The 14,839-nt window shown below is 45.7% G+C and overlaps 1 protein-coding gene across 3 annotated transcripts in view; it reads right to left on the bottom strand.

The window, feature by feature from the left end:
- Positions 1-14,839, bottom strand: part of ALPK3 (alpha kinase 3) — a 53,197-nt gene that overhangs the window by 22,272 nt on the left and 16,086 nt on the right. For all 3 annotated transcript variants that reach the window (XM_059879281.1, XM_015459209.3, XM_059879283.1), the window contains 2 exons: positions 10,447-10,564; positions 8,714-9,953 (listed from right to left, as the gene is read on the bottom strand). In XM_059879281.1, coding sequence (XP_059735264.1) covers positions 8,714-9,953; positions 10,447-10,564 — 1,358 coding nt within the window. The remainder of the gene's footprint in view (positions 1-8,713; positions 9,954-10,446; positions 10,565-14,839) is intronic.

Below are 14,839 nucleotides of genomic sequence, written 5' to 3'. Positions count from 1 at the left end.
GATCTTCCTTATTTTCTCATATGCCAAGTAATATTCATTATATCCTGGACATTTAGAATATTATGAGATTCTGGTTTCTTGAATAAATCCTGTAGAGGATGTTAATACTTTTGTCTCAGCAGACAATCTACTTGGTTGTAGTCAGGCTCCAAGTTCCATTCAACCTTCTGTGATCGTAGTTTCAATTCAGTTCCATTTTCAAAGTCTTTACAGTGTTATTCAGATCTGTGTGTGTGCCACCCAGTGGCCAGTCTGGGACTTGGATGATGGTCTCTTAGTGGGTTTTTTTGGTTGCTTCCAGAGGCAAGTGGGATCTTAGTTCCCCGAACAGGGATTGAACCCATGTTACCTCCATTGGAAGTACAAAGTCTTAACCACTGAACCTTGAGGAAAGTCCCTCTTAGTTCTTCAGTATACAATGTTCAGAATCAGATCCATGCATGAATAGCTTGGAAATAAGCCCAGGAATTTATAAACAGCTTATGAAGTCACTTTCCCAAAACTTCCTCCCCATGATCTACCCTTTACTTCCTGAGTCCTTAGGATTACCTTTTCCATTCCTCTGTCCAGATAGTTAGGCTTCACTTAGCCTTCTCTGTCACATACTTTCACACATGAGTCCCTGTCCTGGATCAAGGAAGACATCCAGAAGAGAAAAAAAAAACAACAGAAATTGATCCCACCCTCTTGGGACCACAAACAGAGAGAAACATTCTCCACCATTCTCTTACCTCTCTTATTTCTCAGGCCTGTCTTGAAGGGCTTTTCCTGAATCTCTCTCTATACTGGTGCTTCCTTCTGAGTTTCTGACTGCATAGACCAGGCCAGGGAATAGTAGGAGATTTGACAGATTTTATCTTCTTGGGCTTCAAAATTACTGTAGACAATGACTACAGCCATGAAATTAAAAAACGCTTGCTTCTTGGGAGAAAAGCTATGATAAACCTAGAAACAGTATTAAAAAGCAGAGAAATCACTTTGCCAACAAATGTCTACACAGTCAAAGCTATGGTTTTTCCAGCAGTCATGTATGGGTGTGAGAGCTGGACCATAAAGAAGGCTGAGCACCAGAGAACTGATGCTTTCAAACTGTGGTGTTGGAGAAGACTCTTGAGAGTCCCTTGGACTGCAAGGAGATCCAGCCAGTCCATGCTAAAGGAGATCAACACTGCATATTCATTGGAAGGATTGATGCTGAAGCTCCAATACTTTGGCCACCTGATCTGAAGAGGTTGACTAACTGGAAAAAAACCCCTGATGCTGGGAAAGAGTGAAGGCAAAAGGAGAAGATGGAGGCAGAGGATGAGATGATTAGATAGTATCACTGACTCAGTGGACATGAATTTGAGCAAACTCCAAGAGCTAGTGAAGGACAGAGAAGTGTGGTGTGTGCAGTCTATGAAGCTGGACTTCACAAAAAGTTGGACAGGGCTTGGCGACTGAACAACAACATTGCCAAATCAGTAGTACTGATCAGTAGTGCTGACCAGTATTCCTGGTCTTATTCCTCAGTCTGTCTGCTACTATTTGTTTATCAAAGTCATCAAATAGCTGCACCAGGTGACTTGCCCAAGTTTTTAGTTGCAATCAGTGGGGGATACAGGGTGGATGGTGTTCACTCCGTCTCGTCCAGAACTGGAACTACCATAACCACAATAGCTAACTTAACATTAGTTATTGTATTTTCTAGTTCTGGAATTCTAGTTTGCATCATTTTAAAGTCTTTTCTACTTTTTATAGTTTCTAGTTCTCTGCTGAAATTTTCAGTCTTAACTTTTTATCTTTTAAAATATAGGATGTACAGTTTTTAGTTTTTTAGTTCATGTCTGATCATTCCAAAAGTTGGAATACATTGTGTGGCTGTTTTTGCTGGTTCTTTTTTATGTTGTTTTTTCGTTTGTTTATTTGCTCTTTGTGTGTGTGTGTGTTCCAATAAAGCTTTATTTATGAACGTTGAAATTTGAAGTTCATATAATTTTCACATCACAAAATATACTTCTTTTGATATTTTCCCCAACTATTTAAAAGTGTAAAAAGTATTCTCAGCTCTTGGTTCATACAAAAACAGGCGGCAAGCCAGATCTGGCCCCCAAGCTATAGTTTGCCAACCTCTGTGCTTGACCTTGCAATGATGGACACAGTTCTGGCCTCATGGCACTTACTGTTGATGGGAGAGATGGATATTGAAGAAATAATTTGAATAGTTTTTATGTAATTGCTAATTGCATAGGAAGGAAAATAAAGGGTTAATTATGAATTATAACAGGGAAATATCAATCAAATTAGGAAATCAGGAAATGAAATGAGAACAGAGATCTAAAGATGAGTAATATCTAGCCAGGAAAGAGTGGCTAAAAAAGGAAATCTTCCAGGAAGATAAGACTTATAAGGTCAGACTGATAAACTGAATGGTGGGTTTTACCCTTCACAGTCCTATTAGGTAAGCAAATGCTCCAGGAAGTTTTCAGAGAGAATGTGGTACCTGGTGTGTTGGGGACAGTGTGAGGGAACCACCTCATCTCCAAACGTGACACAGGAGGAGTTCCTTGTACCTTCCTTATTGTCATTCTGTGTTTTCACAGAGGTTCTGGCCTCTTCATGCTGCTCTTTTTCCTCCGCTGGGAGGCAGGTGAGAGGCAGTGACATTATGAAGCAGAACAGGGACTCCACAACTGAGAGTCAGGCACCCTGAGTTCTGGATTCAGTATTGCTATCCCTTGTCATGTGGTCCTGGGCACATTGCTTAACCTTACTTAAACCAAAAAATAAAGTACTTTTATATACATCAAGAGTCCAGGCAGGTGACTCCAGGCCCCTTCAGAGCAGTTCATTCAAAAATAGAGTTCCATGAAAGGCCACTGGACCTGGTGACTGCTGGGTCCTCCCCTGGCCTGGCTCTCAGTGATTCTATGAGAAGAGTCTTTTCTCTAGACCTGTCCGTGTTGGATCCTGAGCTAGGAGGGAACCTAGGTCTGGCTGCTCCCAGGCAAATGGAATGTAGAAGTTTCCATCCCAGCCCTCCCTAACAAGAATCAGGGGAAAATCAAGCCATTTTCTTCAGGAAAATGATAACTGTATCTTGTTGGCACATTATCAGGAAAAAAGCAAAAGTATATGATTCATATCGAGATTGTTTCAGATTTCTATCATTTCAGTGGCACCACAGGCAATTGGTAACATAAACTAGGTAGCAGGCCTTTAACGTCCCAGTAAATAAGCATCCTACTATGAGCGGCTCACACCCCAGAGAATGCTGAGCCAGGCTGAGTTCCTGCCCCCTCACACCTTCAAGTGTCACAGGAGGCAACTTCAAGGCCTCTGGCCAGCCCTGTCCAGCTTCCTTCTGTGTCACCTTAAGGCTGTTCCCATCAGAACATCTATCTGCCCCTCGGCTCTGGTGATCCAGTAAGCTTTATATCTGGGTTTTGTTTTGGCTGTGCCACTGAACTTGCAGGATCTTAGTTTCCTGACCAGGGATTAGTCCCCTGGGGCCATGGCAGTGAAAGTGCCAAGTCCTAACCATTGGACTGGCCAGGGAAGTCCCCATGTTCATGGTTTTTTTTTCTTCTCTTTGTGTGCCTGTCTATCATTTAGGTGCCGAATATTACATTTGAAACATTTTTCAGAAATGGTTTGAGGCTTAAGATAATGCTATCATCCTCCAGGTGATTTCTGTTTGTTTCTCCCAGGTGCTGCATGCACACCCAGGCACTGGGGGGCAAAGTATCTTGAATCGCCTTAACCTAACTTCAGGGACCGAGATATTTCTTGGTCACCCAGGTAACTCAGAGTTAAGCCTCAGTCCCTGTGAGGGTAATTTGCTTCTGGTTCCCTTAATCCTATGGTACAAACCTTCAGGGTTCCCCGCTCAAAGACCAGAGGGTTTACCAGGGCTACCACTCTTGAGACCATGGGCTCCAATTGTGGTCTCCCAAGTTCCTTGAGGCTGTCTGCAACACTGCTGAATGTCTCATTCGTCTCTCCTGGAGTGACAAACAACCCCAAGACAAAAGCTACACCAAGTGCTGGGGCTCACCATTATGGATTCCCATCTTATCCCAGATCCTGCAAAGCGATTCTTCACTTTGTTAGCTCTCCAGTGCCTTCAAGCAGACATTTTTATATTTTGCTCTACTTTACTAGTTGCCCTCAGTAGGAGAGTTGGTCTAAATTATCTAACCCAGCATTACTGGAAGCTAATATTCAGCAAGTGCTAGTTCTCTCCCCTTTCTGTCTCACGTCCAAGCCTGAAGGATGTTACAGTTAATGCTAAACAAACTAAAGCAGAACACAAGACACAGAAAAGAAAAAGTGTGGCGAGGCTTTAAATGCACCAAGGCATTAAGATTAGGACAAGCAGGTGTGAGTTCCTGGCCTAGCCTACCACCTTCCCTTTGTTTCAGGCTATGTGTCCTTCCCAGAATGTGTTCCTTCCTCTCTTTCACCCATTACTTTATTTTTATCTGAGGATATTATGGGCATTATTTTATATTAAAAAATTGTATTGGGTATTTTTCTACTATGATATTTCTAGTGATGAATCCTATACATGCTGCCAACCAGTCTGGCCCCTTTCCAGATGCCTTCCCTCGTGACTACATACCGCCCCACACTTCACCCCTGGAAACCTATAGTAGTAACACTCACCACAAACTCTTTGAGCTTATGGTTTGGAGCAAGTCTAATCCCCTTGAGTTATTTGATAATTCCTTAAGCAACGATCATGTCTCTCCCCAATCCCTCCTTCCTTCAACAGTTCTCAGAAAATACGTATATTCATGTAGGCTCTGAAAACCAAAGCGCCCTGATGGTGGGAGCGGAGTTTCCATGTACTGAGACGATCATCCTCAGGATGTGCGGGGCGTAAGGTACTGTGAGGTCTTGAGGCGTTCAGCAGAGCCTCCTCATGTCAATACCATCCCCTCAGAGGATCCCCTCAGACTATATCCCCACACTCCTATACCTCAGCTCCAGAGTTCTGAGCCAGGCTCAGAAAAGATCTCAGGTTAGGGCACTTTTAAAAGGGGAACTAATATCCCACAAGCTGTGAAGGGTCACCAAAAAAATTTTTTTTAATTAAAAAAGAAGGCTTGAATGACAGAAAGAAATACTATGCTCCCAGATGAGAAAGCTAAATATTAAGATATTGATTTTTCCAAATTCATTTTTATATTTAATGCAATCTCAATCAGAATACCAATGGTAGAGAGACAGAAAGCAAATTAGTGGTTGCCTGGACCTCAGGGTGGGAACAAGGATTAACTGCAAAAAGGAACAAGAATCTTTTTAGGGTGATGAAATGTTTTAAAACTGGATTATGTGAGTGACTGCACAACTCTGAATTGTGTGCACTGACCTGTACACTTTATTGTTTCTGTTCTGTGTTTTGGTCTTTTGGCCGAGAGGAATGTGGGATCTTAACTCCCTGACCAGGAAATGAACCTGTACCCTCTGCACTGGAAGGGGAGGTCCAAACCACTGGACCATCAGGGGCGGCCCTGACCTGTACACTTTAAATAGATGACTGTTACTGGTATAAAATCATACCTCAATCAAGCTCTTTAAAAATATATGCCTAGCAAATTTTACTAAAAGACCATTTAAAATTCAAATCTGACTAGTCTTCCATAAAAGGATTTAATATATTTTTGATCTTGTTAAAAATAATTCATCACTGTTTTGAAAATGCGTGGGTTTTTTTTAATGGTGAATATAAAGATACAAGGTAAAAAAAAAACAATGATATCTGGGAGTTTGGAAAAATTCAAACAACGATTCTAAGTTTTCCTAGAGGAATAAATAAGAGAGAATAACTTCAAAAATGTTTAAAAGAAGTATAAGAGGGTTGCTCTGTCAGAAATTAAAGCTACAATAATTAAATGAGATCATTCTGTTGTAAGAATCAACAAATAGATTAATGGATTATGATAGATGTATATATGGGAACTAAAATAGACTTTAGTGGGTATAAGGGTAGTTTATAAAGAAAGAATCACAAACTAATAGAAAAGGTTGACTATTTAAGGTAGATATGAGGGGAAATTACTTATTGTTGAGCTAGAAACTGATATTATGCTATATACCTGAATCAATTCCAGACTGATGTATAAGTCAAATAAAGGAATTCAAACAATAAAAATTATAAAAATATAGATATATGCTTAACTAACCTTGGAATAAGGAAGAAAATCATAAACACTATTGAAGAAATGGTTAAAATATGTATATTGTGGCATCTTACATAACCACAAAAAGTGAACTTTTCCAGATAACTTTAAGGAACCATTAGAAAATGCTCATAAAATAATGAGAAGTAAAAGAAGCAGAATATAAAACTAATCAAAATAATGTAAATTAAATTAAAAAAATAATAAAACACATATGCAAAAAGATTGGTAGATACAGCAAGATATCTGGATGGCAGACTTATAGATGAGTTTTCACTTTTTCCTTTTAGAATTTCCCCCACATATTTTACTATGGCCATGTTTTCCTTTCATTATCAAAAACTAAAGTGATTTGGTAGAATGAGAATATGAGAAACCAATCAAATTCAGCTACTAAAAAGCAACATCTTCAGAATACATATGGCCATTATATGCATTTTTCACATGTATGATGATACATTCCACAATTTTTTAAAGTATTAAAATAAAATAAAAGCCACACAAGCTCTTTGTGGCCACAGCAGAACCTCTGCAGACAGCCTCTCCTGCCCTGCGCTGCCCTAGCCCATTCATCCCACCTCGGAGAAGGCCTTGCCAGGAGGATGCAGCCGTCTGGCTGTGGTACTCCCCACCGCTGTGGGTGGAGAAGCCAGACTCACTCACAGACTTGGCCACCAGCCTGATCTCGTCCCAAATGTGCTCCCTAGGGGCCCATGAGGGCCATCCCTACAGTATGGCCTGCAGTCCAGCCTCTGGGCTGTCAGGCACATGGAGTGGCCCCATCTGGCCACTAGGAGCTCACCACTCCAGCTGCTGAGATCTCATGAGACCAGGCATGAGGGGCTGAGAGTCATGAACAGATTCCAGAGTCTGGTTTGAGGTTCACTCCACTCCAAAGACCTCTGAACTACTGTCCCCACAGACTAATCTCAGCACCCACTGAAATAAAAACATCTCCTCTCATCACCCTAGAAACTGGCGCTCCCTCCTACCTCTTTGAAAGTCCTTTCAATGGGAGAGGCAGCTCCTCCCAGTTCTCCTTACCTTCCCCACTGCACCCTTGGAGGTCCTGCAGCAGCATGTACCTCACGTCTGTCCCTTCACCCTTCCATCTTCTGCCTCGACCCCTGTGAAATGCTGCTTTCAGCTGCTCCCCATTTCCCCAGACCCATGCTCCTGCATTCCTGTGACCCAAGAAACAATTTCATCTTAGCTCCCCCAAAATGCTGTCTCTACTTAGGGTTGCCAGATTTAGCAAAGAGAAATATAGGACACCCAGTTACATTTAATTTCAGACAACCAACCAACAATTTCTTAGTGTAAGTGTACTCCATCTATTTTACACAACCCACCTCCAATCTTTTTTTTCAAGTTGATATGTTGTGTTTTCATTTTTATTCAGTTTAGGAAATTCTCTTTCTTCTTTTTTAGGCCACATGGCATGTGGGATCTTAGTTCCCTAACCAACCTGACTGGGGACCAAACCTGCACCCCTGCAGTGGAAGTCTTAGCCACTAGACCACAGTGGAAGTCTTAGCCACTAGGTGAGGGAGAAAGTCCCTCATCTCCAGTCTTGAAACACTTTTGCTTTCTGCCACTCATAAGAAATACTGTCTTCTTTCTGCCCCTCTATAAAACATTCCTTTCTCTCTACAAACTCCTGGGAAATAGTGCCTCTGAAACATGAAACATTGACCAAATGGGACAAACAGTTTCTTTTCTGTTAATCCCCTCAGTTTTGCTCCTCCCCTCCCTCTTCACCCTCCCCTCCCTTATCAAACTCCTTAAGCTGTCACCCACCAGCCTCCTTCTTTGTAGAGTGCATGTCCCTTCCCCATCTCCACACAAGACCTCTTTCCTCAACTGGCTACCAGAATCCCCAGGAAAACACCAGCACTCCTGTTCTCAGGTAAGACAGTTTGCCTCTACCTCCCACCACTGGAATGTCTTAAACCTATTGCCATTTGTCTTGTTCTTAATATGCACCAAGCCCTGTGCCAAGCACTCTGATTCTCACAACAGCCCCATGAAGTAGGCGTTATTTTTATTACAGTTTTATGACTTGCTGAAGATCACACAACGTTGAGGATAGTCAGATTTGCACACAGGTAACACCTGACTCCAAAATCTCAGATAAAAACCCAGATTAAGCCAGAATTTTCTGGATGTTGGATATGTTTTAAGTCTTCTAATAAGCATCCAGGTAAGATCCACTGCCCACCACAGACCACTCCTCGGTCTCCCCCTTCTTTTCCTCCCCAAAGAACATCCTCCTCCTCCACCTCGCTCTGGGACATCATCGCTTGGCAGTGAACATTCCTGCTATCGGAGGAGATGGTCACAGTCAGACTGTGCTGCCCACATGCCTGGTAGCTGGGGACCGCCTGGGGCAGGGGCCAGGCCTGTGGTCCCTGTTCCTGGCTAGCACCCCACCCCACCCCCTTCTATAAATATCCCACTGCTCACTGGCTGCCAAGCTGTTACAGCAACAGTTTCCATGAGGTCAGTGCCCCAAGCGGCCTCCAGGTCCCAACACCCACATGTACCTTGCCTGGAGCGCTGGGGCCTGCTTGTCCCTGCAGGGGGCTGTCCCGGGTGCTGTGTCTCCGACGCGCGGGGGGGGTGGGCACTTGGGCAGAAGTCTGGCATGGAGTCTTCCCCGAGCTCTGAGCCCCGGGTTCCGAATCTTGACTCAGGGAGGAATCAGGCTTGCTGCTGGCAGTGGGCTCTCCTTTGAGCTTCGGAGGGGCAAACCTCTTCCTGTTGAAGGGCCTGGTTGGCTGGGGGGCTGAAGGCACAGGCTGGCCGGGGGCAGCAGGCCCCCTCTCACCTCCAGCTTCGCTGGATTCCCGACGTGAGGGCCTCTGTCCAGGTGTTCTGCCCCGAGGGGTCTGGGCCTCTGCTTCCATCTGGGGCTGGTCCGCTCGGGTGCTCTCCAGGTACATGTCCTTCAAGGAGAAATACACTTCCGGCTCTGGGCCTGGGACAGGGGCCGGGGCCTGAGTCTTCTGGGCCTGGTCTGGAGTACCTGCACCAGAGGCTGGCTTCCTGGTGCCATCTGCTCCAGGGGATCCAGGCCCCCGGGCAGCCCTGCCTCTGGGCCGGGTCTGAAACTGCTCCACGTCCAAGGGCCCCTGTGTCCCACGGGAGTCAGGCTTGTCTGAACTGGGGAAACGGTTTTCCGAGGCACGATGGCTTTGAGCTGCCTTCTCCATCTCTGGTTTCCGCACTCCTTGCTTAGGTTCCATGTCTTTCTTCTTCTTCTTGGCCCCAGACTCCTTTTTGGGAGCTCTCTGAGGCCCCAGCTCCATGGCCTCACAGATGTAGGTCAACAGGCCACGCTCTCCATCCTCCCCGTTCTCAGGGGCAGCCTCCCCATTGGTGGTCACCTCTCCAGAAGCAAGACTGTTGATTAGGCCCAAACCTGGGTGCTGACCAGGCTCGGTGTCTCCCTCCTGCCAAGCCACTAGGGGTCCATCTTCGACTTCCCGGGCAGGGGCCGAGGGGACAGGCACCTCGGCCCCGCTCAGCCGCCGCTTTCGCTGGAAGCGGTCAGGGCTGAGTTTGCGCAGGGCATCAGCCTCGCCCACAGCCTCCTTCCCGTGCTTCCAGCTCTGCTCGATTTCCCGCATCTTTGCTGCAGCCTTGCGCTTCAGCTTGGCAAACCAGCGCTGGTGGATCTTGTATTCAGTCATGGTGCCCACCTCCAAGACCCCTGAGCAGGACACAATGCCCTTGGCGTTCCGGGCAGAGGCCTGATAGATGGCAGCATCTTCCTCTCGACACCTAGAGGCAGGAGCATGAAGTGGAAGGTGAAAGCCCCCCATCCCCATAGCCAGAGTCCTGCCCCTGCCAGCCCTGCCTCAAGTGCACCCCACCCCCCACTCCTCACCACAGCTGAGGATACTGAGGCTGGCAAGACGGTAGGAGCTGCCCAAGGCCACGCTGTTCTAGGAGGGATTAGACCTGGGGCCCAGGAGGCTCCCTTCATGAGCAGGTGACCCACACAGCCCGTGTGGGGTAAGGATGACTTGGGAGCTTTTTTTGGCAGCTGACCTCATGGAAAATGTTTCTATGGGTCAGGACCTCCTCTGGCTGTGCTCAGCTCTCTGGCTGTCAGAAATACTCCCATCCTGGCCTTAGGAGATCCCAGACACTGGCAGCCAGACACGCTTCACCAGGTGGTTCAACTCTGCAGCAGAACCCTGCCCCCACCCCAGACTTGGGTCACAGGACCTGCAGGAGGGCAGACAGAGCATAACGGGCCCCGCCTCCTCACCTGTAGAGCTGCAGGGTGTGACGGTTGCCCTGATGCATGATCTCGTATTTGGGCAAGCCACAGTAGCGGTCCAGCTCTGTGTCATCCTTGTACCAGGTCACCTCTGGCTCTGGGTACCCTAAGAAGGAAGCAGCAGATTGGGTTGCAGAGAAACCAGTTCCAAAATAGTGGGCAGAGAGAAGAGGATCCCGTGGCTTCCCCAGACCACCTGAAGAGACTGGACTGGTCCACGTGCCCCGGGTTGGCAGGAGGAAGAGGGCTACCCTATGGCTCAGCTTATATTTAGAAGCTAGGCCCTATCAAGGCCAAAAACTGTTTCCCTTCAGCAACTGGAAGGCAAACATAGAGGAGAAATTTCCTGGCTGCTGATTAGAAGGGAAGCAAGGAGTTTCCAGAAAGCTTTAGCTGGTAGTAATAGCGTCCTCTCTTCAGTGGCCTGTTGTACATCCTCATCTGTAATAATAGCTCTACTCTCAGAGGTCTCTCGCCAACACCCAACATCAGCACCAATGCCAAGCACCCTTCTTTCATTCCAGGTTCCTGAGCTATTAGTATCATTTGATGACACAGCTAAAGCATCTATCCATCCATCCACCCATCCATTTGTCATCCATCTATCCACCCATCCACACCTACCTTCTCCCCCATTCACTGCTGTGAAACTGACTGAGGTATTTTTCCAGCCCATCCTTTCTCAACTTTCAGCCCTACTCACAAAGAGAGCTTCTAGCTGTGAGGGCCACGTGTCCCTGCCTCCCTGGCCACCTAGCTGATTGGTCCAGTAATGGACACATAACCACTTAATCTAATTCAATCCTTTGACCTAGTATTTGGGAATTGGAACATAGAGACAGTCTATCCTTGGGTCTGGAAATAACTTGGAAGAGGTGCAACCATATTCTGCTACATGGACTGAGAAGCAGACAAAGCTACAGTGAGATGGAAGTGAAGTTGGTGTTCAGGATAGAATGAAAAAAAGGAGACAGAGAGGGTAGTCCTGATATCCTTCCAAATACTGGTTCCATTCTTTACCTGGCCACAGCCACACTCTTGTGAATTCCATAAGAAGTCCATCTAAGCCTTACCAAGGAGTTCTGTTTCATTTCTTAAGCTGACTTCAATTAATTTGCAATGGTTATTAGAAATTAGAGACTCCTAACATTGTTGCTGTTCAGTCACTAAGTTATGTCCAACTCTTTGCAATCCCATGGATTGCAGCACACCAGGCTTTCCTGTCCTTCATTATCTCCCCGAGCTTGCTCAAACCCATGTCCATTGAGTCAGTAATGGCATCCAACCATCTCATCCTCTGTCATCCCCTTCTCCTCCTGCCCTTAATCTTTTCCAGCATCAGGGTCTTTGTCCCTTAAATATATGTATATATTAGGTGTGTGCTGACTGCCAAGCAAGGGTTATGAAGATACAGAAGCTTGACAGCTCTGCTCTCAGGGAACCTACTGTACAATAGAAAAGATAGGTCTCCACACAAGGCAGGGATGCACCTGCAACTGGCACTCATGTGCTCTGCCTTCCCTGCTGTCTCGATAAACTGCCCAAGTGCCTGTCTAAGACACCCTCACTGGATCCCATCTCTTCCTGCCTCATCGAGGACATCTCTCCAGCTTGTTCCTCCTTTCCTGAATTTTCAGGCTTTTCCTCTCTTAGATCATTCCCATCAGCATACAAGCCTCTATACTGTCTTCCTTCTTTTCTTTGACCTCACATCCTTCCCTGGCTCCTGCCCCCATTTCTCTCTTTTCTTCTTTACAGAGAAATTATTTGAAAGAGCTTTCTGTACTCATTGTCTTTACCCTGTTTCCTCCGATCAGGCTTTTGAAACTACCGCTGCACAGGAATTGCTCCTATCAAGGTCACCCGTGACTCACATATCACCAAATCTCTCAGCATTGACCTTCCCTTCCTGAAACCTTTTCTTTGCTTGCTCCTGGATGCCCCTCCTTCTGAGTGTCTGTGCTACTCTACTGGCCACTTTTTCTAATCTCTTCATCTGCCCTCTCCCCACCACCTAGACCTAGAAGTGTTAGATGGGCCAGGGCTCAGGCCTCAGAACCATTTTCCATTCTCTCTATATATAACCTAGGGGATCTAATCCTGTCCTGCAGCCTTTAAATAGCTATATCTTCCTAACTCCCAAATTTGTATCTCTAGCCCAGACCTCCCCTGAACTCCTGGTTCTTATTTCTGACTGCAAACCTGACATCTCCACTTGGAGGTCTCATGGGTATCAGACTTACCCAAGCCAAGCTCCTTATTCCCCTCACCAAGCCGAGTCCTACTTACCTCAGTAAATGGCAACTTTATCCTTCTAATTTGGCTCAAGCCAAAAACCTAGAGGTAATATTTTATTCTTTTATTTTCCTCACATCCACTCCATCAGATGATTCCACATGCCCTCCCTCCAGAATATATTCAAAATCTGATCACTTCCTGCCACTCCTTGCCACCAAACTGCTCCATCAGCATCATCTCACACCTCAATTTCTCAACAACCTCCTTGCTTATCTCACTAGTTCCAGCCTGGCCTTTCTTCAGCCCATTCTCAGCACAGCAGCCAGAGGAAGTAAATAAGGTCAGGTGATAGCACTTCTCTGCTCAAAACACTCCACTAGCTCCCATCTCATGAAAGCCCTCATGATCTAGGCCACATCAGCCCACTGGCCTCACCTCCTCCCACTCTCTACCTTGCTTGCAGTACCCCAGTCATACGCCCCTGCTGGCTGGCCCCAAGCATCACATGAGCGTCACATATTGATTCCTCTGGCCTCTGTCCGCACTTTATCTCCATGGAGAGACCTTCCCTACCACCTGTATGCAATAACCACTCGCTCTCCCTGGTGATTCTTATCTCTCTTACTCTTTCTTTTTCTTTATATTCTTCATAGAATAGTGGCCACGGGACTGGAAAAGGTCAGTTTTCATTCCAATCCCAAAGAAAGGCAATGCCAAAGAATGTTCAAACTACCGCACAATTGCACTCATTTCACATGCTAGCAAGGTAATGCTCAAAATACTTCAAACTAGACTTCAACAGCATGTGAACCGAGAACTTCCAGATGTTCAAGCTGGATTTAGAAAAGGCAGAGGAACCAGAGATCAAATTGCCAACATCCACTGAATCATAGAAAAAGCAAGGGAATTCCAAAAAAACCCTATGTCTGCTTCACTGACTACACTAAAGCCTGCTGTGTAGATCACAACAGTGGAAAATTCTTAGAGAGATGGGACTATAAAACCACCTTATTTGTCTCCTGAGAAATCTGTATGCAGGACATGAAGCAACAGTTAGAACCGGACATGGAACAATGGACTGGTTCAAAGTTGGAAAAGAAGGATGTCAAGGCTATATATTGCCACCCTGCTTATTTAACTTACATGCAGACTGTGTCATGTGAAATGCTGGGCTGAATGAATCACAACCTGGACTTGCAGGGAGAAATATGAACAACCTCAGATATGCAGATGACACCACTCTAATGACAGAAAGCAAAGAGGATCTAAAGAGCCTCTTGATGAGGGAGAAAGAGGAGAGTGAAAAAGTTGGCTTAAAACTCAACATTCAAAAAACTAAGATCATGGCATCCGGTCCCATCACTTCATGGCAAATAGATAGAAGAAAGGTGGAAACAGTGACAGATTTTATTTTCTTGGGCTCCAAAATCACTGCAGATGGTGACTGCAGCCACAAAATTGAAGATGCTTGCTCCTTGGAAGAAAAGCTATGACAAACATAAACAGCAGATTAAAAAGCAGAGACATCACTTTGCCAACAAAGGTCCGTATAGTCAACGCTATGGTTTTTCCAGTAGTCATGTATGGTGTGAGAGCTGAACTATAAAGGAGGCTGAGCGCCAAAGAACTGATGCTTTTGAATTGTGGCACTGGAGAAGACTCTTAAGAGTCTGAGCAAACTCTGGGAGATGGTGAAGAACAGGGAAGCCTGGCATGCTGCTGTCCAAAGGGTCACAAAGAGTCAGACACGACTGAGCAACTGAACAATGCATTGCTACCTGACTGATTATACCCTGATGAGTTTCTACCCATCTACTCCAACTCCCTGGGGAAAGAACAGCTCCATGACTTGTCTGTGTTATTCGCTGCTATGTCCCCAGTTCCTAGAATAGTGTCTGGTATCGGGTCAACACTCATTAAGTATTTATAGGTGAATGAATGAAGCAATGCACTAAGGGCTCAGGGTACAGAGAAGGGAACAGGCACCTGCGGCTAGGATTCAGGGAAGGCTTTATGGCATGCGAGGCATTTGAAATGGCTGTGAGGGGGGTGGAATTTCAGAAAATGTGGGTTCAGTGTCTTCACTTCCCTTCCACAGCACAAATCCTGATACTGGAACCGTTCCCTTCTCTGTTTCCTCTCC

The sequence above is a fragment of the Bos taurus genome, chromosome 21 (genome assembly GCF_002263795.3).
Source record: "Bos taurus isolate L1 Dominette 01449 registration number 42190680 breed Hereford chromosome 21, ARS-UCD2.0, whole genome shotgun sequence".
NCBI classification, from domain to species: Eukaryota; Metazoa; Chordata; class Mammalia; order Artiodactyla; family Bovidae; genus Bos; species Bos taurus.
This window is presented reverse-complemented; position numbering and strand designations above follow the sequence as displayed.